Source organism: Varanus komodoensis, unplaced genomic scaffold, assembly GCF_004798865.1.
Source record: "Varanus komodoensis strain SLA01 unplaced genomic scaffold, ASM479886v1 scaffold7_3, whole genome shotgun sequence".
Lineage (NCBI taxonomy): Eukaryota > Metazoa > Chordata > Lepidosauria > Squamata > Varanidae > Varanus > Varanus komodoensis.
Genome location: NW_025336480.1, coordinates 15,228,946 through 15,256,127, shown reverse-complemented (window position 1 = coordinate 15,256,127; position 27,182 = coordinate 15,228,946). Strand labels below are relative to the sequence as shown.

At 40.4% G+C, this 27,182-nt stretch overlaps 1 protein-coding gene across 2 annotated transcripts; it reads left to right on the top strand.

Moving 5' to 3' along the window:
* The first annotated feature begins 3,268 nt into the window (after positions 1 to 3,268).
* GFPT2 (glutamine-fructose-6-phosphate transaminase 2) lies at positions 3,269 to 26,111 on the top strand. 2 transcript variants are annotated; one of them, XM_044454401.1, is made up of 19 exons: positions 3,269 to 3,364; positions 10,849 to 10,956; positions 11,649 to 11,747; positions 12,535 to 12,660; positions 13,122 to 13,180; positions 13,585 to 13,719; positions 14,792 to 14,853; positions 15,205 to 15,284; positions 15,848 to 15,965; positions 16,521 to 16,684; positions 17,780 to 17,875; positions 18,071 to 18,168; positions 18,972 to 19,092; positions 19,569 to 19,726; positions 20,125 to 20,239; positions 21,412 to 21,539; positions 22,263 to 22,430; positions 24,895 to 25,056; positions 25,443 to 26,111. In XM_044454401.1, exons 1-19 carry the CDS (start codon positions 3,358 to 3,360, stop codon positions 25,485 to 25,487), a joined length of 2,049 nt encoding a protein of 682 aa, XP_044310336.1. In that variant the 5' UTR covers positions 3,269 to 3,357; the 3' UTR covers positions 25,488 to 26,111. The 2 variants fall into 2 exon arrangements, with proteins under 2 accessions (XP_044310336.1, XP_044310335.1); XM_044454400.1 differs by lacking the exon at positions 3,269 to 3,364 and having other exon boundaries at positions 8,634 to 10,956.
* Positions 26,112 to 27,182: the final 1,071 nt, after the last annotated feature.

The following is a 27,182-nucleotide window of genomic DNA, read 5'->3' as shown; positions in this document are numbered from 1 at the left end:
TAGGCTATCAGTAATCCCCTTTTTTGAGGGGGGGGGTGTTCTTAAGAAGTTCCAATAGGATGGGGTGGGTACAATGCTGTGGACTTTTCTACAGCTTTTGGTTCTGTTCCTCTGTTACTTGTCTTGGACAATTCCAGATGGTGTTGCTGAGGGATTATTGCTCTTCCCCTTGGCAGTTATGTGACGGGTTTCATAGAACAGTCTTTTAGCCTCCACCTGTACATGAAAATACTGGGACAGGCTAACCATCACCAGTCTGCAAATGATATCCAGCTCCAGCTCTCTTTTTCATCAAATTCAAGTGAGATGTTCTGCAGCAGTGCAAGCTAATGGACTGGATGACAGCCACTAAACTGAGATTCCATCCAGAAAAGACACAGTAGATGGATCGTCTGTCTGTCTGTCTGTCTGGTGCTTGACTTGTTCTGGAAGAGCTTGCACCCCTTCCAAAGTATCAGGTTTGACATTTGAGGTGCTCTTGGGTTAGGCATAATTGCTTAGGAGACACAGATGACCTCAGTTGCATGATGTACCTTTTATTAGCCTAGGTTGCTATACCAGTAGTGACTCTACCTGGACAGACATTACCTAGCTACTATTCATGTTCTGGTTATCTCTTGTTTGAATGACTGAATATTCATTTTATACCACCTTACATATGGTGCTGCTGTGAAAATGATCTGGAAACTCCAGCTGGTCCAAAATAAGACCATGAGACAGGATGATAAAGTCCATTCTGGGCCCAAGTATAAGTGGTGGTATTAACTTTATCCAATGGGGACAGGTCACCTGAGGGGTAATCTCCTCCATCTATACCTGCACAAACCATAAGATTATCTTTAGAGGCACTCCTCTAAGGGTCCCCACTTGAGAACCAGTGTGGTGTAGAGGTTAGACTCAAGTGATTGGCATTCTAGTGCCTGCCCAGCCATGGAGTCATCACAAGGTTAATGTTGTAGAGATAAGACTGAGAGCAGGAGGAGGTGAATGATGTAAGCCACTTTGAATTCTTTAAAAGAAAGAAAGGCAGGATATACATCTCCAGAAATGCTTTTCTGCTCTTATAGCTCATCCTCTTAGCAGCAGGTATTTTTGGTTTATTGACTGAGTCAGCACCACAACCAACCTTTTAGGTATGGTTAGCAGCACTGGAAAGGTGCTTTTTTTGCCTTGAAAATAATTGAACATTGTTTTGGGATGCAACATCACGTTCTCCACTGTCCAGAAAATCTGTAGCCTTTTTGCAGAGGTGCACGGGGAGGGGATGGGGAAGTGGATCAGCACAATTCTCTGGTTTGGAGGATCTTTGGGCAAGACACCCTTAATGGGACCGTTCCCTCAATGAGTCTACCTTCTCACCACCGTTCCCAGCAGCTGCTTTTGCCCCTCATGCTCGTTCTCATCACTGATACTTCTTGACTGGCAGAAAGCCAATGGCAGTGGCATTTACTGCTCCCTGCTCATCACTCCATTGTTGTCTGGGCCAGAGTGAGTAACAGGTGAGGAGGCCCATTGCCATGGTGAAAAGGAGGAGCAACTTCATGGACTTCACATCAGTGGGCCTCCATTAGGGGGCAGGTCCTGGCTGCCTTCAAGCTGGGTATGTTGTCAACTGTCCGAATAGCTCCTGTACACTTACATGCATGAAATTTGTCCAGAAAGCACCCAGAGCAGAGGCATCTGAGAGGATGCCCCTGCCGCTGTGTTAATTCTTACCCCAGCTACAAATATTCAGCATTCCCAGTCTGTGTGTTTGAAAAGGATTCAGATGATTGGCTGTTGTTCCTGTAAGTGGGGGGTGTAGCTAAGCAGCAGAACACATTCTTTGTATGCAAGAAGTCACTGGTTCCTGGAAAAGACATTTGAACCCCATCCGTTTGTACTTTCCAGAATTGGAGCAAAGTAGCTCTCCAGATGTTTGGAACTTCAGTTCACATCATTCCTGATGCACAGCTTTCCTGACTATTGATCATGCCAACAGGGGCTTCTGGGAGTTGAAGTCCTAAGCATCTAGAAATCAAGCATCTCCCCATCCCTGGTATAGACCATACTGAGCTAGGTAGACGAATGTCATAATGTCATAGCAGAGTTGGAAGGGGCCCAGAAGACCATCAGGTCCAACCCCCTGCTCAATGCGGAACTCCTGACGTGATATAAACCAGGCTTCCTTGGTTTCTTTCACGGCCTAACTGTTCCCACAGAGTTGCTTTGGTGAAGCTAAAGCATCGCTGGAGCCCATGGGGCAGGGATGGAATACATGGGTTACTAATAAAGCCCATAGCAGTGTCAGTGAGTGTGAGGCAGACATATTCTCATCAGTTGGCCACACTGGCCATGTCAGCTCCGTCCTGTCCTGTCTTGAGGCTGTCTCCAGTGTTAGCTCATCAGAAAGGAACCTCCCATGCACTGAGACAGTAAAAACAACAGAGAATCTTGTAGTACCTTAGACCTGATGAATATATTCTGGCATCAGCTTTCACGGACACTGCCCACTTCATCAGATGGGAATGATTTCAAGGAACTGTTCCTCCACACAGAATTTGAAAAAGCTGGGGGAGAAATAATCAAGACACTTAATTTTATTTCCCGTGACTTTAATGAGGGCAACAGTTTTTGTTTTGTTTTGCTGTTTGGTTGATGTTATAAATCATGTATGCTAACGAGTTCACTGTTGCAGCCATGATGGTTTATTTATTTAAAACGGGTTAGACAAATTCATGGCTATATGTTACTTCCAGTATCAGAGGCAGTATGCCCGTATACACCCGTGCTCTACTTGTGTGCTCTTGCTGTGGCCACCGTGTGACCTGGGTGCTCGATTAGGCGCAGGCCTTTTGTCTGATCCAGCAGGGTTCTTCCCAATGCTGTTTCTGTCATGACCCCCTTAACCTTCTATGAAAGTCAACAGGTAAAGTAATCTTTACTGCCTTTTCTGCGTTTCCACCGTGTCCGACAATGCAGGTTAAAGCCTGTGCATGTATCTCTCTGCTAATCAGAGGCGGCAGCTTCACGCCGCTCACGAAGCCGCCGGTGCCAGAACAAACATGCGCCAGCCTTGAAGGTGCCACCCGACACGTCGGCCACTCCGCTGGAAAGGGTCGCGGCGAGGGCGCTGAAGGGTCCTGCCGCCGCGGCTCCACAGCTTGGACCAGCGAGCGGCGCTCCCGGGCGGCCGCTTGGCGCCGCGCCTGTTGCCTCCGCTTGCGCCCTCAGCCAATGAACGGACCAAGGAGGCGGGCCCAAGACACGCTATAAAGGAGGGCAGGCGAGGCGGAGGCGGCTAGCGGTGGTGCTTGCTGGTCGCGGCGGCGCGCTTCTTGCCTGGTAGTCGACGCGGTCTGTTCGCGGGCATCAGCCATGTGCGGTGAGTGAGCGAGAGAAGGCGGGCGGGCGGGAGGGATGGCTGGCTCTGCGGGCCCGTGGCGGCGGCAAGGGCACAAGAGTCGTCGTACATCATGGCAAAGGGCGGTGGGAGCATAACCATGCTGAGGGAGCGGAGTGGGGGGAGTAGAGTAATGGTGTCCTCGCTGAGGAAGAGCCCTGCTCTTCTAACAACAGAAAGGGGAATCTGTCCCTCCCATGTGTAGATTTTGGGAAGCAGGGCGATTTACTTGCAAGGCAGTGAAAACGGAAAATGAAAGGTGCCCCTTTTCCTCCCGGGGCAGATCTACGGAGAGGAACATGCTCGAGTCACGTTCCCTCCCCATTCAAGGTTTTCCTCCGTTCCTGCTCGGTCCCTTTTGCTGCTGTGGCGCTCCTCCTTGCGCTGCGTAGCCATAAAGGCTCGAGACGACTGTAGCTTGAGAAGCTCTTACCTGGCCTCTCTCCTTCCCCTTGCAAGGTTCTGGTTTGTTGGTTTGTTTATGGAGCAGTTTTATGATCCTTGCTCTTTCTGAGACGCCTGTCTGGCTGTGATTGATGCGTCTTCTCAAAGGTTGTGCATTGCAAGGGTACAAAAACAAAAGGAGCAAGAGGAGATTCTTCCTTTAGTGCCTTTAAAATGTAACTGAAATTCCAGAAAATGAAACCCCTGTGCTTATTTAGTTCCAAGATCAATTCTCAGTCAAACCTAATGTATCAGTAGGAAACCAGAACAAGAAATTAAATATATTTTTTCTCCTTCTTTCCTGCACCAAGCTCCTTTTTTACAATTACCCCTCCTGCACTGTAAAAATCTATTTTCTTAGTTTTCTTTCAGTGGATACATTGCAAAAGTGCAGATATTCACTTTTTCAAAGTTCTTTATGGGTTTTTCCTGCAATAAGAAAGACTTGGCTCTGCAAAGTAAAAAGGAAGAATTCAGATGACCACAACATCTCATTGGGATGGTACGCTTGTTGCACAGGGCCAGCAAGCTTTTCTTCCTGGATTGCACTGTGTTCACGGCAAATGGGTTTTCTGCCTTGCACTGTATCTGCCCGTCTATCTTTGTTATGTTGTTAGGTGCTGTCAAATCATCTTTGACTTCTAGTGACCCTATGAATGAAAGCCCTCCAAGATGTTCTATCCATGACATCCCTGCTTAGGGCTGTCTTTCTAGCTAAAACGATATCTAGGCTGTCTTTAAGGTGGAACTTAAGCATGGGCATAATGTGGTTTGCATTCCAGCCTGCACTGGGAAGGTTTGGAAAGACTCATGGCATGGCATCCCATATTAATTTCAGGCGGTGTCACCCCTTCCAACATTAAAAAGAGGATTCAGTGTACTTGCATGTGAAGATAATGGTTCCTTATCATGTAAATAGAACTTTCAGCACATGTGGACTCTGCTCATGTGCTCAGTTGTTTTGCCATGAAGCCCCTCTCAATGCTCATTCATTGAAAGAACTTTTGAAAATTTTGAAAGAACATATAAGTCTTCCCCAACCTGGCGATAACAGGAAAAGCACTTTGGGGCCACTGAGGAAGAAACAAAAAGCACCATACACATAATACACTATTCTGCCTATTATTTTCTAAACATAATACCATAAATAAATTCTCCAAAACAACCAGAAACTGAGCAATAAAAAATGCCAACAGAACAAAATACCAAAATCAGCTTAGTGTGGCTCTCAGCCAGCTCCCACTAAGTTGTTTCTCTCTTTGCTGCCCCCCCCCCACAGAAGTATCAGCGCACCCTCCATGAATGCAATGCCAAATGAGATGCTGGAGCACAGCCAGCCCCCATGCTGGTCTGTGGTGAGAGGGATGTGCTCCCCCCAGGGACCAGTGGGAAATCTCCTGTGGACCAGCGCTGCTCCATGGACCAGTGGTTGAAAACTGTTTTAGATGTCTACTCCCATCAGTCCCTGCCACTATGACCAAGAGTCAGGAATGCTGGCAATTTTAGTCCAAACCATCTGGTGAATACCAGTTTGGATAAAGGCAGACTAAACCAATGTTATGATAATGGTATCATTGAGCAAAGGTGTGGGTGTGTGAAGTATTCAGCCACCCTTAGGCTGTATGAACAGATCTGTAGACATTTGCTCACAATTTTCCTTCTTATTTTGCTGTTCCCCCTCACACTAGTCTTTGGCTCCATTCTGATTCTTTGCCTTGCTCTTTATCCCTCCATTCCCAGCCACTAAGTTTGCTGTTTCTCTCCACTGCTACCTCTCCTTAGCTGATCTTGGACTAGCTAGGCCTTCATAGTAGCCATCATGTTACTAGCTAAATTCCCCATGGGAAGAAATTTGTGGTGGTGCCCACAGTGGTTTCTCACATAACTAAATGTGTCCAAAAAGGTTGGGGACCCCTACCCTAGGATATTGAAGGTACTCTTAAAGCACAGGCACACAATATTTACACAGAAATAAGCAGTGCTTTTTTTGTAAGAAAAAAGGTGCTGGAACTCATGAAATTATTTACCTTTCACATGTAGTCAATCACTGTACACACACCCACACATGTCAGTTGTCTAACGAAATGTAATGGTTGCCACCCTCAGTAAGCTCAGTGCGCGACCACATGACCAATCACAAGCCGAGCAGCACCATCACAACCAGCGCGGACAAAGTACACATGTATCGGACTCGACACACAAGCAGCCTGCATGCACCGTTTTAATGATTTTGCTGCCGACCTGCTACACTCGACAGGGTGATTCGAATCCATGTGGCCTAAACATCAAATTTTCAAAAGTTACTTTTAAAACTTGGAAAATCCATCGAAAAAAGGTGCCAGAACTCTGTTCTGGTGCGTTCTATGACAAAAAAAGGACTGGAAATAAATATGTTATGTGGCTTTCTAGTCAGCTTCCTCTAAGCAAAATATACCATGTAAGGCATAATAAACTAAAAGGAACTGTTTGATAGTAAGCAGATATGTATCATAGGCCTGAACCTATAGGGTCTGGGGTTGATGTCAATTTTAAAACTGAAGGTAGAAGGCCTTCAAATTTGTCCATGCAAAGCAGGAAATTATCCATCCTTCCAGGCAGATGAACCAATGTGCTGTCTTGAAAAGGTGAAAAAGAAGATTTTGTTCTAGAAGAAATGACCCATTTAAATTGTTCAAAGAAAATTTGATCAGGAGGGTCTTGTGTTACCATTGGTTACCAATACAAGCCTGTATGAATAAGCATTCTGGAAAATGTATTATCTAAAGTAACATGTCTGTGTTATAACTGGGAAGTGGGCATATTGCTCTGTTCAACAAAATGCTAACTAAGGAGTGGTATGGCTGACTCAGAATGAGGTAGCAATGTGTATGGTGTGATTCTTAGAGCACTCAGCCTTTCTGACAGCCATTGCTGCTGCCGTAGCAACCAGACACTTTGGGTGATGTAAAAAGAAAATGTAAATAAAGAACTCTGTTCCAAAAATGTCACTGGAAGGGGAGAAAGAAAGCTTCCTGCTCTTGGGCAAAAATCCTTAAAAATACCTCTGGAGAAATAAACATAAGATACTTAAAATATATAATACTTAAGCACGTTTTGTGCTTTATTTACAAAATGTGCTGAAATTTAATATATTTTCAGTTCTTTTTAGCCGAGTTTGGCAACCTTGTTCAGCTTTAAGCCTGGTGTAGCCAATTGGCTTTTGATAGTTACTCGTTTAGCAGCATATGATGAGCATTAATTATAAACACCAAGCCAGTAGATTGGACACAGTGGACATAGGAATTTCAGACAATCTTTTAGTCCATGTGTAGAAAGGGAATCAATGAGTTGAGTTCAGTGAAATGAGAAAACTTGACATTTTCAAGTTAGTACTTTATATATATATATATATATATATATATATATATATATTACTCTTTTTAAACATGAGACTCTTAAAAAAATTAGAGCTGTCCTGATTGATCAGACCTGGTTTGGCTTGCTGGATGTGAGGCGAGGCTTCCCAGCAGGAGCCCGTCCACTGAAAGCATGTGGTCTGCCCCCCTCAAAAACCTTGTAGGGTCATTGAATGGAAGCAAATCAAATACAGGACATGAGAAGACTGAGCAATGCATATTTTAAAAGTGGAGCTGGAAAGGGGAGTATTGTCACTGCTAGTTACACTCAAAAGTATGAAATGACAACCCTGTGTTGATCCCAGTAAAATAACAGCAAGCACTGACATTCTTGTGGAATTTCCCCACTGAAAACTCTCAAGGATCCTTTCTTTACTAAGTAGTTGCATTCCTGAAAGAGGAAGCAAGAACTTCAAAGCCTGGGTGAGAGATAAAAGGAGGACTCTTAAACAAAGATTAGCTTGTACAACATTACGCTGACTTTCTGCTTGAACTTTAGTATTTTAAGTGCTGCGTGGAGGCAGTTTTCCTCACCCATCTTTGTAGATTGAGGGTCTTTTCCTGTACAGAATTACTTATATGTGTAATCATTTAAAAGCAGTTCAATCCTTTTTGTTTTATCAAACCAAACAATTAAGTCAGCTGTAAGTAAGTGTACTTAATGTTATCTGTTATCTCTTGCAAGAGAAAGACAATTAACAGGATGGAGAATGTTAACATGAAGCTCTGCTTTCAGAGCTTTGGCTGTAAATGGGATATAAATGTAAGATATGAATACAGGAAAATAATGAGGTCAACAGGGGAAAGGACACATTTAGCAATTAAAGGTTGATTGTACGCCTGGCTTTTTGCTGTAGTTTAATCCACAAAAAAATCAGTTCATCTTCACATTGCTGCAAGGCACATCATTATTTTTGCTTCAGCTTAGACATAGGGAAGAGTCAGCTTTAAGCTCTCTTCTTTTGGCTTATGCTGCAAAAGGTTATAGTGCTAGCAAGAAAATAAACTTTAAAATGTTTCTACATGTTATCCTAAAAATCCAGACTATAACTCTTTATGATAAATACTGACAAGAGCTCTTGTTTTGGGAAAAGTTCATTCCTTTGAACAACATTGACGGGCATTACAGTGGAAAAAAAGAAGTAGCAAATACAGCAGGACTCCCATATCTGCTCTCTTAGTTTCTGTAGTTTCACTTAACTGAGATTGACCATCAGCCTGCCAGATTTGCCGGGAGTTAGGGGTGCAGGCCCCCCCACGAAAGTGGAAAAACTGCAGATATTTCTAGGGATAAACTGCAAATAGCTCTAGGAAACTATGCAGACTGTTTGAGGATGCCATGCTCTTTGTTTCGGTACTAAGTTAGCTTCACTCATGTGTTTTGTCTCTCAGTGGGTGTGAAGACTCTAGAGATATTTGCAGTTTTGCCACTTTTGTAGGGGGACCTTTGTTCCTAACCCCAGTGAATGTAGTGTTTGCTACTATCCACAGTTTCAGGGATCCACTGGGGGGCTTGGAACTTGCCCTGCAAATATGGGGGTCCTGCTGTACTTTTTTCTCTTAAAAAGCTTTGCACTCTTGTGTCCAGTGTAAGTGAAAGTCTAGATCAGAATAGTTTGATTTTGACACTAGCAGCCTCAAGATGACTTAGAATGAAATGCTGACCAGTCGTTAACTGTTACTATTGTTCTCACAGCACCTAACTGAGCAGTATATAAAGCTGATTATTAGAGAGGAAAATCGAAATTTCTTTGTGGAAGGAAGAATGTGAGTAGGGGAATGCTTTTAATAGGAAGTACTATAGGATTTGTCAAGTGTAATGCAGTGTTAACAACTTAGATACCCACAGATATGTCAGTTTTACTCTGTGTTAAAAAGTGAGCAGTTAATAAACTTCATTGAATGCACAATAGAATGTGTACGTTGAAAGTAAGCTTTCTTTCACATGGCCCAAAGAATCTGTAATATATTCCTTGGCAGCCTAGGCAACTCTCTCATTTTCAGTGAAATGTCTCTAGTGGCTTCCAAGTCTCCTGGTCTGCATAAATAGGAGCAGTGCTGGAGTTCAGTATAAACAAGGAACCTATACCAGTCCCTGCACACTGGCTGCATTGTGGGCAGATTGCTCAAAGAGGCCTTTCCTGGAGTGACATAGTCATAAAAACACTCCATCTTAACACAGGAACCTGACAGATATTGAAATATATCTGTTGTAAAATTCTGGTTCAGAAAGTAGCAAAAAAGCTTGCTTTTTTAAATGATGTATGAAAAATATTTAAAGTACTGCTCTGGAAAAGTAGCAGAGAACCTGAGCTGAATGCATGGAAAAATTGTTAACAGCCATAACCTTAGGAGATTTTCTTGCTGAGTTCAGGCAGCTTTTTCTGTTAGTGTTTGCTGACATGAATTATATCTGGTACATTTTACCAGAAAGGAAAAGTGGAGGCAGGGAGAGGCTCGAATATGGAACTCCTTTACAGCAGGGATTTGGGTGTCCCCCACACTCTCGTAATTTAGGTGCCAATTGATGACATACTTATTTGGGCAGATTTGTGAGTTATAGGCATGGAACTGTTTTTTTGTTTTATTGATTGAGTTGGTGGTTTTATTGCACTTTATTTGTGATCTCAGAATCAAGATTTTAGAATCATGATTTTAATGTTGTTTATCTGGAATATTTTAGTGTTTGTTTGTTTGTTTGTTTGTGGTGTTAGCCACCCCAGGCTCTTTGGGCATAAGGGCAGGATATAAATAAAATGAACAAGCAGTCAAATGTATCTGGGTCTCCCTAACAGACCTGTGAAATATCAGCCACATTCCAGAGTTGTCCAGACTTATTTTCACAAATCTGATTTGGGTACCTATCTCTGGGAGACGAGAGCTGAGAGTTTCAGCCTTGGTTGCTTTCAAAAATGTACAAAATATATATGGGTGTAGATGTGTAGTATGTCATATCTTGCTTGAGCTTTAAATATAAAATGATATGGGCTTTTCTTTTTAAAAGAGGAGTGCAAATAAATCATAACTGGGCATTTTGACCAATTAAAATTATTTGGTCGGTTGACCAGACAACTCTTATAGTCATAAATCACTAGCTTCACTAGACAAACCAAAAAGGTATTCATCAACGGCTTTAATATGTATGCTGATTACAAAACAAATTAGGTAATTATTGAGTGGTTAATAGTTTTTTGGTTAAAAAAACATAAGAAGTAAACTTCTATCTTGTTTGGCATTCTTAACTTCATGGAATATTTAATCACAATCAGATAATTGGTGATCAAGTGACAGTATTTGATAGGTCATTTGATGAGGGTGCCAACCCTATGGCAAATTTTATATTAATTTGCATCTTCACTGGTGACAGCCTTAGTATCAACTAGAATTGTCACGACTCTTTCTTAATTGTTGAATTTGATGGTGCCATTTTAAAGATTGTTACATACACAAGATATTTCCTTTGAGAACACACGTGCACATACACACACGAAACCACTCTTCAGTGACAAGGGCTTGTTGGAAAATGTTTTATAATTACACTCTGATTTGATTATATTAATTTTTGAACATGGTAGTAAGGTAAGGCAATGGCATTTCATTCTTCTTTTCACTACTGTTACCCAACAGGAATCTTTGCTTATCTGAACTACCGAGTGCCTCGGACCAGGAAGGAGATATTTGAAACTCTAATAAAAGGTCTACAGAGACTAGAATACAGGGGATATGACTCTGCAGGTATGTTGTGGGGTTGCCACATGTTACTTTTACTGCTTCTGTTCCAGTCAAGCAGTAGGATAGTGGAACTAGACTTTGTATGTATATTTTCATGTTCAGTTTTTGAAATTAAGAGACGTAGAACTGCTGCTACTCTTGGTTTCAATACCTCTCTTCCCTGAAGTATTTGAAGTAAGATGTCTTACATGGCATTGCTCTTCCTCCACTTCACATCATTTTCTTTGAACATGCTTTATGCTGAGTCGAAGCATAGGTTCATCTAGCCCAGTACCATCCCCTTGATCAAGCAGCAGATCTTCCATATATCAGGATCTGTGCAAGATTCTTTGCTGATGTCAGGGAATGATCTAGGGACCGCTTGTGTGGAAGCATGTGGGGCAATGGATAGTGCAACAGTGTCATATCACAGATTGCGTTAACCTGGACTTTGCGAGGAAGTTTGGTGTAAGGACCTGGTGGCAGTAGCGAGCCCTTCTGATATTTATTTTTGCTATCATCTAGCATCACTCAGTGCTAGCAATGTATGTATGTATGTATGTATTTAGACAGCTTATATGCCACCCCCATCGCATAAGCCTCGGGGCGGCTTACAATCAATGGAGGCTTGGGTTTGTCATCTATATGTTTTTCCTGCTTCCTTTTTGTTCTTTGCCCTGAAAAGGCTGTACAACACATTGTGCTCTATGATTCAGGTGTTGCAGTTGATGGAAATAATAATGAAGATAAGGAAAGGTACATCAAATTAGTAAAGAAAAGAGGAAAAGTTAAAGCTCTCGATGAGGAACTGCAAAGTAAGTATAAACAAAAAGTACATTTTAGTATGTTTATGGCCAATCTGATACCCAATAAGCAAGCAATAAGAGTGACAATAAGCATTTAATCAGAAGTCATTTGGTGGTTTCCAGGGGTGGGGTTGTCCTTTCCCCCACTTCACATATTTGAAACACATCTACTTGGCTTTAATTAGTGGCAGTAAGAGAACTTAGCTAGCATGCTGGCTTTTCTCCCTGCCCACCTCTGGAATTTGGCCCCCTTTACCTTCTCTGAAAAGGAATCTGGCTGAAAGAAGTCCCTAGATTCTGTTCAAGAGGGCTAAGAAACCCTCTGGTGCAGGTTTTTGGTCAGTGTGGATGGTTACAAATGCAGTGGTGGCCTGTGGGCGGAAGGCAGTCCCATTGCACTGGAAGACCTTCACTAGCATAAAGTTGGATGTTGCCCCTGAAATGTGAATTTTCCATTAGGTAGGATTTCCATTGCTATAATGATTTCTGGGTTGTTAGTCAAACTTAAGTCACATTCATTTCGACAAGGCTATTGAAATAGGACTAACAATCCTATATTGGATCCTATATTGTGGGACAGTTGCTTGATTTATTGCAGCAAAATGTACAAGTTCAGTCCAGTTTCATCTACTTCATTAGAACTATAGAGGCAAATGTTTGTCAAACAGTTTGAAATATACCAGTCTTTTATAATCTATATAATTAGCAAGTTAAGATTTGTTAGTCAAATGCTTTGAATAATATAATTTGATTTTCAAGGAACTGGAAGTATTTACTGATATTTTTTTCTGTACAGAACAAGATGGTTTGGACTTGAAGGCAGATTTTGAGACACATTTTGGCATCGCTCATACTCGCTGGGCAACTCATGGAGCACCAAATGCAGTGAACAGTCACCCCCAAAGATCAGATAAAAGTAATGGTAAGTAATTCCTGGAAAGGAAAAGAAAGGAAAGATGGCATTCCATTTGAATAAAATAGCCAGTAGAAACAACTCTTGGAACCAGGGCATTACTATCAGTAGTTTATTTTAGAAAGGATTGGGAATTGCATCCAATTTTTTTAAAAAAACCCACACAAAGGAATGTTCTGATTTTAGCAAGGTACAGCTCCACCATTCATGCTGCGTGAAAGTTTGGGACCTGAAGCTGTGAATGTCTTTCTATCAGTGGGTTTCCATGTGCCTCTTAGCCTTCTCTGATTTTTACAGCTAAAATCTAGCAATGGCAGTATATCTGATGCAGTAGCAGAGAGAATTTCAAAAACAACTAAAGGGACTGTGAAATACTTTGCCCATTAAATGTGCTATTTTTTAAAAAATCCAGCTTTAAACTGCTTTTCGAATATTGGACTCACTTTTTCTCCTTTATTTCTTACTTTTAGAATTTGTTGTTATCCATAATGGGATCATTACAAATTACAAAGACCTGAGGAAATTTCTGGTAAGCCACTAACAACTGAATGTGTTGACAATTCCATTCCAACTGTATGGCAGGGGGAACTTTCACATGTAGAAGTGATGCTCCAATTTTCTTGAAAGATCTGCCCTTCTTTTTATATGAAAATGATTTCTGGATCCAGTGCCTTCTCAGATAGGCAGTGTTGTTCTTCATTCCTAGATAAGAAAGATACGGAGAATGGGGCAGTAAAAATACCTAAATAGGAGATATCAAGGCATAGTCTTGGCAAAAAATTAGCCTGATCACCCTCATATTGTTAGGAGACAAAGGCACTTCCATGCTACTGGTGAGAATATTGGTCAGCACAATAAATCGCTGCTTGCTTATGTTGTATAAAAAATTGAATTAAGAAATTCAGATCAAACATTTCATTTAATACATTCCAGGAGACCAAAGGTTATGAGTTTGAATCTGAAACAGATACTGAAACCATTCCAAAGTTGATCAAATATATGTATGACAACAGAGAAACAGAAGATGTGAGCTTTTCAGCTTTGGTTGAGCGAGTCATTCATCAGCTGGTAAGTGGGCGGTTTTACCCATTATTTCAGGAAGGACAACTTCAGGGGCCAATTTCACACCCCCAGAGCTATCTGTGGATTGCATGCTACCATCATACTGCTGAACTGCAGTGACATCAGCAAAATAGTTGCTTTTGCCACCAAATTTCAGGAACAAACTGCAGTGATGTTCCAAAACAGCCATACTTAGTCTTAGGCCACCTCCACAGTTTGCCACTGAAATTTGTTGGCAGGGTGCCGATTATTTTACCCATTGATCAAGCAACAAATTCATCAGTAGCAGTTCAGTGAGCAACACACTTAAATGCTAAGCAGAACTGCATACTGTCTGAGAGCCATGTGTTGCCTCCTCCACTTGATTTCCTAGAATTAATGACAATTTAGGCAATACTGAATTATGTTTCTTTATGATGCTAAAGTACTTAGTTTTGTTTTGTTGTGTTGGGAACATTTCAGTGCTTAATTATGTACTGCTTGTTAGTAAAAACAACCTCCCCTGTTTTTTTAATTATGGGTGGGATATAAATGGGAATACTAAGATACTTATTATTTGCCAAGTTCTTCCACTTGAGGATGAGATAGAAATCCATATGCAATACATTAAGCAGTAGCAATTTCTAGCAGCAATGATAGGTTTTTTTCCTTTAGAAATGCAGGATTGGAAGAGACAAAATGCAGTCCTCCTATTCCTTTCCACTGCTGCTGTTCCACCAAAGATATGTTCTTGCATTCAATCAAAAGCAGCAACAGAGGACTCTAAACTCTCCTGATTCTTTAATAGCTCCCACACCTGGATGTGGGATAAAATTATACTTCCATTGGTACTGAAGAAAGTTTGCTCCTTCATCTCTGCTAATTCAGTTCATTGGTGATGAATCTCACATGTGTTCATAGGATTCCTGACTATGGATGGATAGATGGATTATTTATTTTCATTTTGAAAAATGTTATATTGATACAGAACAACAAATGAGGGTTTTTTTCTGGAAGAGATGGTGTCTGTTTAAGATATTCTATAGGTATTGTGATACCATCCCATCTTTTCAGTTTACTTTTTTTCCCCCCCTTCCAGGAAGGTGCTTTTGCATTGGTTTTCAAAAGTATCCACTACCCAGGAGAAGCTATTGCTACCAGGTTAGTAAATATGTTTTACACACAACAGTGTATGTACAGCATAACACATGCTGGGGATATATGCAGCATCCTGTGATTTTCAATATTTAAGAGCTCATTTTCATACTGATGCAGAATTTCTTTTGTACGAACACATGAGGCTTACCCAGGAAAGGTCCCTTGGTGGATCTCTGCTTGCCTGTCTGTCTGTCTTTATCCTTCTTTTTTCATCTTGAAACTCAAGGTGGCTACATGCAGCTCCCAGGTGGCTTCTCCTCGAAGACCTGCTTAGCTTCTGACCATGTTTTATTTAGTTCCCTCATCCTTCATAAGAATTAAATTTTTAAATCCTGCTGTTCCATCATTTCACAGGAGGGGGAGTCCTCTACTTATTGGAGTTCGTAGCACATCTAAGCTTTCCACTGAACAAATCCCCATCTTATACAGAACGTGTAAGTTACTGAAGCATCGTAACATAGATGTATTACACTTTCTAGGTGAATTACAAGATAGGATGATTTGTGTGAGTGGTTATTCAATACAAAAATGCCGGTGTTGCTAGAAGTCCCATAGATCAATGTTTAGCTACTTCTGCAGTAAAGAAGAAACTGTGAGTGCTTGAGATGGATCCTTGTTGTTAATATGACACTCTGGAATTACAGTTGTGTTCCATCTTTTAAATAAACTAGCTAAAATTGACTGAGTGTATTCAGTATATTCAGGTCACTGAATTCAAAATATGATCATTCATTACACAGAAGATTTGATAGTCTAACATATAGGTGGGTGCATTCAAGCTAAAATTAACCCCGTGTGTAGCTTTCTTCCTTTGAAATTAGTAAAAGCAGGTAACTTTGGATTGTGCTTCTTGTGATGTTAACGCCATAATTCCGTTATGGTATATAAGGTCCCACATTGTATTTAAGCTTTCTGTGTTTCAACTTGATCTAGATAATTAGTAAACCTCATGTTTGTTTAATGTTTGGTATTTTATGGATTTTCTTTTAATTGATAGGCAACATTGAAAATGTAAAGAATATATGCAAAACACAAATGAAAAGATTGGATAGTTCCACCTGCCTTCATGCTGTTGGAGATAAAGCAGTTGAATTTTTCTTTGCGTCAGATGCAAGGTGAATGAAAAGATGTTTCACTGATCTGGTTCATAGTCCTGCCTTTGTAATTCAGTGGGGACTGATAGGAATACAGGAAGCTGCCTTCTGTTGAATCAGGCAATTTGGCCATTTGATGTTGCTAACAATGACTGTCAGTGGCTCTCCAAGGTTTCACGCAGAATTCTTTCCCAGCCCTCTCTGAAAATGCCATGGATTGAACCCACAAGCTTCTGCTTATAAAGTACATGCCCTGCACAGCACTTCTAATATTGCTAGGCTACTGAGCAGTCCAAGGAGGAATAATCTGAATGTGAGAACCATTGTAGGTCTAGCATGAGCATGAATCAGGGAGCAGAGGAAAAGAGAGGATTATGATTATGATGCTTCCAGTGGCTGGACATGCATCCTAGGTCCTCTGGTATGCACCAAGAGTGGCAAGGTGCCATCCCTATGTTGCGGCTGGGAACAACATAATCAATACTCCTGATTCTGCTTGGGAGCCTAAGTATGTGGAACTGTGCTGCATTGAAAACTCTAGCTCACTTGCATCTACACTTGTTTTTATTTTTGTAGTGCCATAATTGAGCACACCAACAGAGTCATTTTTCTCGAAGATGATGACATTGCAGCTGTAGCTGAAGGGAAGCTTTCAATTCATCGGTTAGAACGTTGTGCCAGTGATGACCCATCCCGAGCCATACAGACTTTGCAAATGGAACTGCAGCAAATCATGAAAGGTAAGACCTGCAGAACCTGATCCAGCCTTCCCTACCTTGCTTCCTTCCAGATGTGTTGGACTGCAACTCCCATAATGGCCAAGCTGCCTTGGAATTATGGGAGCCGCAGTCCAACACATCTGGAGAGTAGCAAGTTGTGGAAGTACAGGGGACTCTGAAAAAAGCTTTTGCCCAAGGGAACCCAGGAACTCTTGTCCTGTTCCAACCTTAGACACAGGAAACACAATGCTGAAGTTAGGGGTAGGTAGAAAAAATAGGAATGTTTTTCATCATATAAAGTGGCTGCTAAGTACAATATTTCAATATTATTTCTGTGCAAATTGGAGACATCCAGTGTACTGGTGCTTGACTATGCAGTAGATAAATTCTGGCTAATTTTAATTATTAAAATATGAGTATGCCAGTTATTTGAAACCCGTATTTCCTTCTTTCTTTGGTTTCAGACCTTCAGGGTTGCATAGAATCTTTTCGGAACACTATAAAATATGAAAATATGAACTTTCTCACCTTTATGAAGCTCTCTGAGGTGGCTTTTGCACCCACTGAAAGCAGTTGCTATAGATACTTCCGTGGCAGTTAGGACGGGTTACGGAAGGAATTAGATAGTGGAGTCCCCCTGTCAGAGTCATCATAGGATCTACATCTTTGGGAAGGAACCAAAAAGTCTTTTGGGTCCCTATGGCTTTCCAGCAATTATAAAATGACTTCCCAATAAAACTAAGTACTACCAGCAGAAAATGCAATAGCTGAGAGAGGCCTGTGTGGATAAGGAGGTCCTTTGCTAGGAGAGCAGTTATGTGGGCACCTGTCAGATGTGTCCCAAGGGGGTATTTCATAATCTGGGTAACTTAATTGATTTGGGGGGGAAAATGTGGTAAATGGCTACAGAATTTAATTATTTGTTAATAATTCCATTTGTGTATGCTAGATCGCTTTCACATCACACCTTAAGCTTAGTTATAGTCCAGTCTTTCACTTGCAGATAATTAACTTCATGAAATTGCCATTCCGCCATTGCTGTAAACTTTATTTTTGACTAAACTGTAATAATAAAATCATAATTTGAAACTAACCAGTCACATTTTGTAAAAACAGGGAATTTCAGTGCTTTCATGCAGAAGGAAATATTTGAACAACCAGAGTCTGTTTTCAATACCATGAGGGGAAGGGTGAACTTTGAGAGCAACACAGGTAATTTGGGGGAAGATTTTTTTACTACTACTACTACATTTATATCCCACCTCTTTTTGCTCTTGCAGGTAACCCAGTGCAACTTACATAGTCATCATCCCCTCTATTTTTATGCTTCTTAATATTGTGGTTACTATTTGTTAAAAATCTCAGTTGAACTAAAGTAATTTTGTTTTTGTTTTGTGGGAACTACAGTTCTTTTAGGTGGCTTAAAGGATCACTTGAAAGAAATTAGAAGATGCAGACGACTAATAATTATTGGCTGTGGAACCAGTTATCATGCAGCAGTGGCTGTAAGTTCAATATACTCTTTAGTATGTGAGCCTTCAGAGAAGACTCTCCAAAGAGATTCATAGTTTACAAGTACTGCTTAATTCTTTGTTGTCTCTCTGGACAAGAAATGCATCATCCACATGCTATATGGAATGGCTGTCCATTATAAGAATATTAACACCTAATGGATAGTAATTTAACTGTTCACAGAGTAGGTCTGCATTTTTCCTTTATGGTTGGTTAAATATTTAATTGTATTTACTTGGGTAAGAAAACAATCCTATGGCCCCTGAAGAGTATACTAGTGATCAAAAGATATTTTTTTGAGGAAATCCTGTGAGAGATCCTATTTTATTTATTAATTAGCTTTATTTCCCACTTTTTCCTTTTTGAAGAACTCAGAATTGCTTAACTTCTCCTCCTCCTCCTCAGTCCTACTTCCACAACAACAACAACAGTGTGAGGTAGGCTGGGCTGAGAGTCTGTGACTGGCCCAGAGTCACCCAGTTGGCTGCATGGCTGAGCAGGGACTAGAACCCAGATCGCCCGAGTCCCAGTCTCATACACCACACTGGCTCTCATCCCATGGTCTCTGCAGTCCACGCAAGCACACCTCCATTAAACAAGCTGGGAACCCTATCTAGAAGGAAAGCAACTGCAAAGGAAGATACAGAGATGAAAGTTGTCTCCATTGTTCCTCCTGCACCCTTGACATAGGCCAGCAGGGCACAGGGTGCTTGAAAGCCTGCTAGTATGGAGGGTTTCACCCAGCAATTCACTGATCTTAGAGTTGCTAATTGCATTATTGTTCTGTTGATTATAGACACGTCAAGTATTAGAAGAACTGACTGAGCTGCCTGTGATGGTGGAACTTGCTAGTGATTTTCTGGATCGGAATACTCCTGTATTTCGAGATGATGTGTGCTTTTTTATCAGCCAGTCAGGTAGGTTGTAATCTGCCTCACATGCCAATCTTGTCAATGTTGTTTTTGACTTTTGAATCATTCATAGTCCAGTGACAGCTTCAGAGCCAGTCCTAATTAAAGCTGTTTCCATTTTCATGACCAAACTGCTGTGATTAAAATCTAGGTGGTAATTTCTGGTTGCATTTTGTGTCATCTTGCCAGGTGAGTGGGTAAGATTAACTTGAAAAAGCAAATTGAAGAGAAACTTGATGGTACCACTTGTTGCAGGCATTGCCCAGGTTTCTGAACCAAGAAACTGCAAACACTGGTGACATCAATAATGAAGCAGAGGGAAGCACTAAGAAAGACCTGCAGTAACACGGTCTTCTCATGTAGTGTTTGAGTGTTTCTATGGATGTGGCTTAGAAATAGACTTGAACATGATAGATTAAACAGTTCTGGATTCACTGCAATCCTGAATTAAGTATAAATGTGAATGTGTTCTTGCATTGAAGGAGAAACTGCTGATACACTGATGGCCTTGCGGTACTGCAAAGATCGCCGGGCATTGACAGTTGGAATTACAAACACTGTTGGAAGTTCAATATCCAGGGACACTGACTGTGGTGTGCATATCAATGCAGGCCCTGAGATTGGGGTGGCGAGCACAAAGGTGAGTGGCATTTGCTGTCAGTGGTGGCTTTTCCTCCTTGCCTAAAGCACAGGCTGTAGCATATCTACATGGAGTGCCACCATAATACCTTTTGTGACACTATAGGAAGCTACTTTACATTGAGTCAGACCTTTCATCCATCTAGTTCAGCACAGTCAGCATTGACTAGCAGTGACTCTGTAGAGTTTTAAAGCATGAGTCTTTCCCATCCCTACCTGAAGATGCCCATGAGTGAATCTAAGGCCTTCGGGACATAGTTTGTGCCCTACCACTGAACTGTGGTTCTTCTCATTTCATCCTAATGTTAGTGACTCTTAGTATGGTTTGGCTTGGAATCAAACACTGAGCTGTCCAAATCATGTTTTTTCTTGTCCCCCCCCCCCGCCCCCGTTCTTCAGGCTTACACAAGTCAGTTTATTTCTCTTGTGATGTTTGGTTTGATGATGTCTGAAGACAGAATTTCCTTGCAAAGCAGGAGACAGGAGATCATGAATGGACTGAAGTCACTACCTGGTATGCGTATCTTTACTGTTGAGATTAATGTGGAATATATTAGGTTCTGATATGAGAAGGTTAAACTTAAACTGATATGTGTGCTGTATTGAACAATATATGTAGAGATGTGTCCTGACCTTGCATGTCAACTTTTACTTTGATGCCATAATCTTGAAAAGTGTTAATGTATGGTAGGGTTGCTTTTTATTGAATTTTTCTTTCCTCTTTTGAAAAGATACATAGAGGTTGAGCTGGTTGAGAATCAGGCACTTAGTAAATCACAGATACCTCAGTATTTAATAAAATAATTACTGTATTACACGTGGAATGGTTATATCGGAGACCTTGCTTTTCTCACCCCCCTCCAAATTCAAACTATTACACAAGGAATAATCATAATTTTAATCTATGTCCATTAAAGTACCAATTAAAGTAGCATTAAAATTATGTTGAAGTGTTCAGAATTTACAATGATAAGATCAGTTTGTACTGTGTTCAGAACCTTAAAACAACCAACCAAAATAATTATGAAGATCATTTGATGTGGCAGAGCAATTTTACAGTCCTTGGGAGACTGTTCCAGGGGCCAAGAGATATTGTGGAATTCACTCTTCCACTCCTAATTTTAGGCATGGCTGTAATATTGGGCAGGAAAAATCCATGCAGGGATTTCCACCCACTCACCCGCTATAGCTGCTATAGAAAAATTCATAGTTCCGCTTCTTCCAAAGTTGCTGTTGGTATTTCAAAGAGGATCACATGCCTTGCCGTGGAGGGAGAAGAGGCCAGGAAAGTGCAGGGGGAGGTAAAAGGAGAGGTGTGGATTTGTCCATTCTTAATCCTCTGCACTGCTATCCCTCCTACTGGGAGGTAAGGAAAGAGCGATCCTTTTGGGTTTCGTATTAAGCAGTCTCTTAAGTCTCAAATAAGACTCCAAACTGTTTTTTTTCTTCAGTTTAAAAGCAGTTAGGGGAATTGACAAAATAAATTTCTACATACCCAGTTTAAAATAGTTGTATTACTTTGCAATTATTGTTGCAAAGAACCAATAGGAAGAAAAATTATCAAATACTGGGTTTTATTTGTTAGAATATGTACAGTCTTGCTTATAACTGATGTTTTTAAATGCAAACATGTTTTTAAAATACAAAACAGCAATAATTTAATTGTCCATTTTAATCTGTTGGCAGAGATGATTAAAGAAGTACTGTCCTTGGATGAGAAAATACGTGATTTGGCACTTGAACTATATAAACAGCGATCGCTTTTGGTCATGGCTCGTGGCTACAACTATGCCACTTGCTTGGAAGGTGCATTGGTATGAATCCCTCTTAATTTTTTAAAATGCAGACAAAACACATTTGTATATAGTAGCTTGGAAAATTCAGAAAGGGGGAAATTTCTTGGTGACTGTGTCATCAACAACCCCATCCCCCACCCCCCATATTAGGGGTTTTTTAGCCAGATGTCCAGAATTCATTTTTGAGTAGTTCTCGTGTCGGGCTCATTCCAGTGGTGGATGTTGCTAAACGTAAAACGGGTGGCAACAAAACCCCCAGCATACGTATTTTAGTTCAGAGTTCTCGTAGCCAGTAAGTGAGGCCCTAGGAGAGGCATTTTAACCTTTTTGAATGGGGAACACTGCTCAAAAGCCTGGAACATATCAAACCAATGGTGATCAGAGGAAAGGGGTTGTGGCCATCTGGGAATCTCTGATAACAACCCTTGCTATAGTTTGACTTCTGTTAATTAAATCAAGACATGTGCAGAACAGTTTCATCTGTTTGTATTTCTTGTTTATTGAGGTTTATCATTTTAGTCCAGAAAGATCACCGATCTTTCTCTTTTGCATCTAGTCATAGGATCTCTGCATGTATATATGTCAGGATCTAATATTTTTAAATAATGCCAGTGGGCTCTCCAAGTAGCCTTCAGAGCCTGTCTGTCAGTGTTCTATACCTGCACCTAATTATTTTGAACAGCATAACAGATGGATTCTGTCCAGTACTTTGACTATAATCTTGTTCCATCTGCTTTTTAGAAAATCAAGGAGATTACATATATGCATTCGGAAGGCATCCTGGCTGGAGAACTGAAGCATGGACCATTGGCTCTTATAGATAAACAAATGCCAGTTATTATGATCATTATGAAAGACCCCTGCTACACAAAGTGCCAGAATGCGCTACAGCAGGTCACTGCCCGCCAGGTAAGTTGTCAGATTAGCACATTATTTTATTTATTAGACTTTTATCCTGCCCGCATCACCATAAGGCTCCCTTATCTTTATAATGAGGATCTTCTGTCTACTTCCTGCTAATAAAATCATGATTGTCTTGCAAGATCCTAGTCAGGTAACATGTACACAAGTGTGTACTGCATGTTCCATCCAGGAATGGGCAGAGCCCATTCAGTTAGTTGACAATAGTGACTCACCATTTAAGGAGTGGGCACATTGAGGAGCACTCTCCACTTTTCCTTAATGGAAAATCAGGACTATTAGGATCCTGGATAAGATTTTCTTCATTTTTATTTTTATTTTTTTGCATCCAACTGGCTCTGAGGGCATTACATAACATTAAAATTTGGAATGAACTTCTTCCTGGCATTTTCATTGGGAGAGTGAACAGTGACGTCTCATAAGAATCCTGCTGAATTAAAGCAGGATCCCATCAAGTCCAATATCTTATTTCCCACACCCAGCAGCAAGCAACTAGGGGCATCTAGGAAGCTTACTGTGATGAAGGCAAGAATCCTCCCATGTTGTCCATCCCAAACATCTTCCATTCTGAGATATACTGCCTTCGAATTTGGAGCTTGCTTTTTCTATCATGGTTAATGATTACTGATAGACAGACTTAGGGAATTTAGACCTAACCCATCAGTTGTTGACAAATTTCCTAACTTTATTATGTGAAGAACGACTTTCTGAATCTGCTGCCAGTCAGTTTCACAAGATGATTCCAATTTCCAGTATTACAGGAAAAACTAAGAGAAAAAGGAGTTGTTTCTTCTATAATGGTCACCATTGTGCCTCCAGACAGACATCTTTCTTAGAGTTTGCTGAGGTGCTCTTCCTTTCCCACGTACATTAAAAAAAAAAACTTATCAGAAATTGGTATCAATGCAAATAAACTGAGGACATCTAACTGTTCCCACCTTCACTTTGCATGAGTTTCCCTGAGCCACACATTGGTATCATTCCTAGGAAATGAAGACAGCAGGGAGCTGCCAACCAATGTTTTGCTATACAGCCTGCCCAATCACCAAGAAAAATGGGGGAATGATGAAAAGATTCCTGTCCTTTTCTAAATTTCATGCAGAGGCTGCCTGCATGTTTCCAGGTGTAAATCAAGGTGCAGGTTTTACTCTAGAATGCCTTATATTGTTTGGAACCACACTATGTGCCAGAGCAGTTCTCTAGGCCTAAATCTACCTGGGCACTATGCTCAACTTCTGAGGCCTTCCTCCAAGAGCCACCTCTCTCAGGCTTGGTTGGTGCCAATAAGAAAGAGGGTCTTGTAAGTGGTGGACCCCCAATTCTGGAACAGTTTTTATACTGACGCCTACCTGGTGCCAACTCTGCTATGCTTTTGGTCTCAGGTTAAGACTGGCCACTCTGCAGAAGCACTGAACTGCTTTTAGGCCATATGGAGATGTGGCTGTTAGCTATTTTTAACAGATCTAGTTTTATTAACTTGTTACATTGTTTATATTCAGTTTTTAATTTTTTTGTAGTAAATTTTATGATGTTTTACCATATATGCACCTGTATTTTATTGTATTCTGTAAATTTACCCTGAAACTTTGCTTAGTGGATAGTGTAGTAATGGCATAAATTTTCCCCACTCAGTCTGTTTAGTTTTTCCTTTTAGGAAAAATGTGGTATTCCAACCCCTTGATCATTTTGGCTGTCCTTTCTGGCCCAATCATTGGCCCTACTTCCTTTGGCCTGTGAAAGAAAATTTTCTTGGCATTTATGTATAGAGTTCTAGATGGAACAGAGAAGGAAAGATTCGAAACAGTTTCTGGTCCATTTTCAGCCTAGGGAAACGTGTGCAACAGACATTAGTGCAAGTGCATTATGCTGGATCTAGGGTAATTTATTTAACGTTCTTAATGTTGTCTATACAAGTTTGGGATTGCTAAAAGAGCTTTTGGCTATTGGGTGGTATAAAAATGAAATAAGGTTTTTTTGAGGGAAGAATTTGAAACGTAGGGATAGCTTGACCTAAGACATTTTACATCTCTGGTAATAAATCATTGGGTTTTGTTTTTCCTTTGTACTATAATGTTTACCAATGGTGCTGCTGCTAAAGTAACATGTTACAAGCTAAAAATATGCTAACTTTAGATTTAAGCCATGAATTCAATTTATTATGGGTTGGATCCAGCTCCTTCTGCACTCCATTCTGCAAGAGTCACGTCATGCACAGGTTCTTCTGGCACTGAGTGGGGTGAAGACACTTTTGTGGGAATTAGGGGACTTCTACCAATCAAAGTCACATTTCTGAATTAGCATTTAGCCAGTCCTTTTTTAAATCCTAAATTTAGTTATATTAAAATTCTTGCTACCTGTTGAAGAAATGTCCTAAATAGGTAACAAATAAAGGTGAAATTAAAATATACTGTAAATATTTCATCAATATTATTTTACTTTTCTTTCTTTATAGGGACGTCCTATTATTTTATGTTCTAGAGAAGATACTGAGAGTTCTAAATTTGCCTACAAAACTATAGAATTGCCACAGACAGTGGACTGCCTGCAAGGAGTTTTGAGTGTTATTCCTTTACAGTTGCTTTCATTCCACCTGGCTGTTCTCAGAGGATATGATGTAAGTTACTTCTATATTTAGGCATTCCAATTAAAGCACTTATACAAACATACTTGGATACTTCCTCTGTTTCTTTAGATGGGAAACTAGAATGACTGTAGAGCATTTAAACCAAGAACTAGTTCTACAATCAATTTGGAAATTTACAGTGAATTTGATTTCATTTATTTTTAATTTGGAGTATAAATTCTGCTAAAAGAGGAACAAACTACTTTTTATGAAAAAATGCTCAAGGAGCACATGTAATTTTGTTTGACATAGTCCCACCATTTTGGCAGGGATCCATGGAGCACTATGTATGGTTTTGCTGAGTGGGGATATGAATTTCTTAAATGGAAAATGCCGTTAAAAATGGTAATAGCTTGAGAATCTTTTTTTTATTCCAGGTGGATTTTCCAAGAAATCTGGCCAAATCCGTGACTGTGGAATAAGCCTTGTGCCAGAGAATGAGCATTCCCAGTAATCCTAAATTGTGTTTCTGTTAATAACTATTCAACCACCTGTTTTCATTACTTTGACTTCAATGGGATTTTGATACTGGAAACCTTGAGTCAATGCTGTGACTGGAAAGCATTTGGAAGCGTGGTGTTGTTCTCTAAAGATCTGTTTAATGTGCCTTAAATATTTGTTATATGCCTTGCACCTAAGTGCTCTTGCTTACAGCATATAGCATAATTGAAATGACAAAATTGCCAAAGAATGGAAGAAAAAAATTGTTTACATATAGTTAATGAACAGTGTTTTTAACAACTGTGCAATATATGTATATAGCTTTTTTTCCTGAATTACTGTGAATAAATCAACACTATACATGCAGCCCAATTCTATACATGTTAACTCAGCTGTAAGTCCCTCTGAAATCAGTAGGATTTACTTCCAGGTACCCCTGTATAGAATTGCTGCCTTACTTTTAAATACAAAGTATTTATATATGCATCAGTGTATAGTACATAAGTTATTTTTAGTGTACTGGTTGCTTGTAGTAGTAATAATACCCAGGATTTAATGGGGTTCATTAAGATTTTACAAATTGTATATAAACTCTTTTACTCGTTTGCATTTGTGCCATTATTTCCCTACTTCCAGTCTGCAGTTAAGTGATTGAGAAAACATTCCTACGTCTCTTCACAGATCCTTCCATTCATCTTGCATGTATATATTTTCGCTACTTTTGCACTGTTGAGAAAATTTCTCAGTTCAGATTTTGTTCTGTTTTTCTACTTTAAAATCTCTTAATCTAACAAAGCATTTTCTTTGAAGCAAACCATCCTTATCATGAATAGTTTTGTTTAATCCTTAAAGGCTATTAGATATTTTGTGGCCTTTATGATTCTATTTAATTGTTGTATGACCAAATGCTATGCAATTAAACAAAAAACCTGACTACAAAAGGCTTTTTACCTCAGTTTTACCTGATTATAGCCAAGAATCTTTATATTAAAGGGCCATTTTACAGCATTCCGTCACATGCTGTGAACATTCTGTAATGCTCTAAAGCAGAGATGAGAAATATCTGGACTATGGAGATTTCCTGTCCTGCCCTCAGAGCTTCCTTGGATAGCTGAAGGGGGCCAGCTGGAGAGCCTCTGTAGGTTTGCTTTATAGTGTTACATAATTTTGGGAAACTGTAGCTACTCAAGACAAGCCCCCTAAAAATGCACATCCAAGGTGAGTCGAAAAATGCAGTCATATACATTGATCTTTCTCATGTGCATGCACACATGCACCATTCCAGAATTTTGGAGTGGAACGACCTGGCTTCACATCCTAATCAACCTTGTATCCTGGCTGGGCAACTTTAGGCCAGTCACTTGCCCAGCCTAGCCCATCCCACAGCAATATGAAGATAAAGTTGGAAGTAAGGATAACCCACACTCATATGTTACCTGGAGCTCACTAGAGAAGGATGGGATACAAAAGTGAGCAACAGTATTACACCATGTGGTATGCAATTTGCCTCTCCATGTCTTGGCAAGGCTCATTTCGAACTGATTATAAGATCTTGTTAGGACAATTGTTTTACTTTCTCGCACATCTTTAATGTATTTTTAAAATAGCAAGTGAATGAATGAATGAATGCAGCACACAGCAACGTCCAGACACAAACTCCTCTTTATCATTCCTCA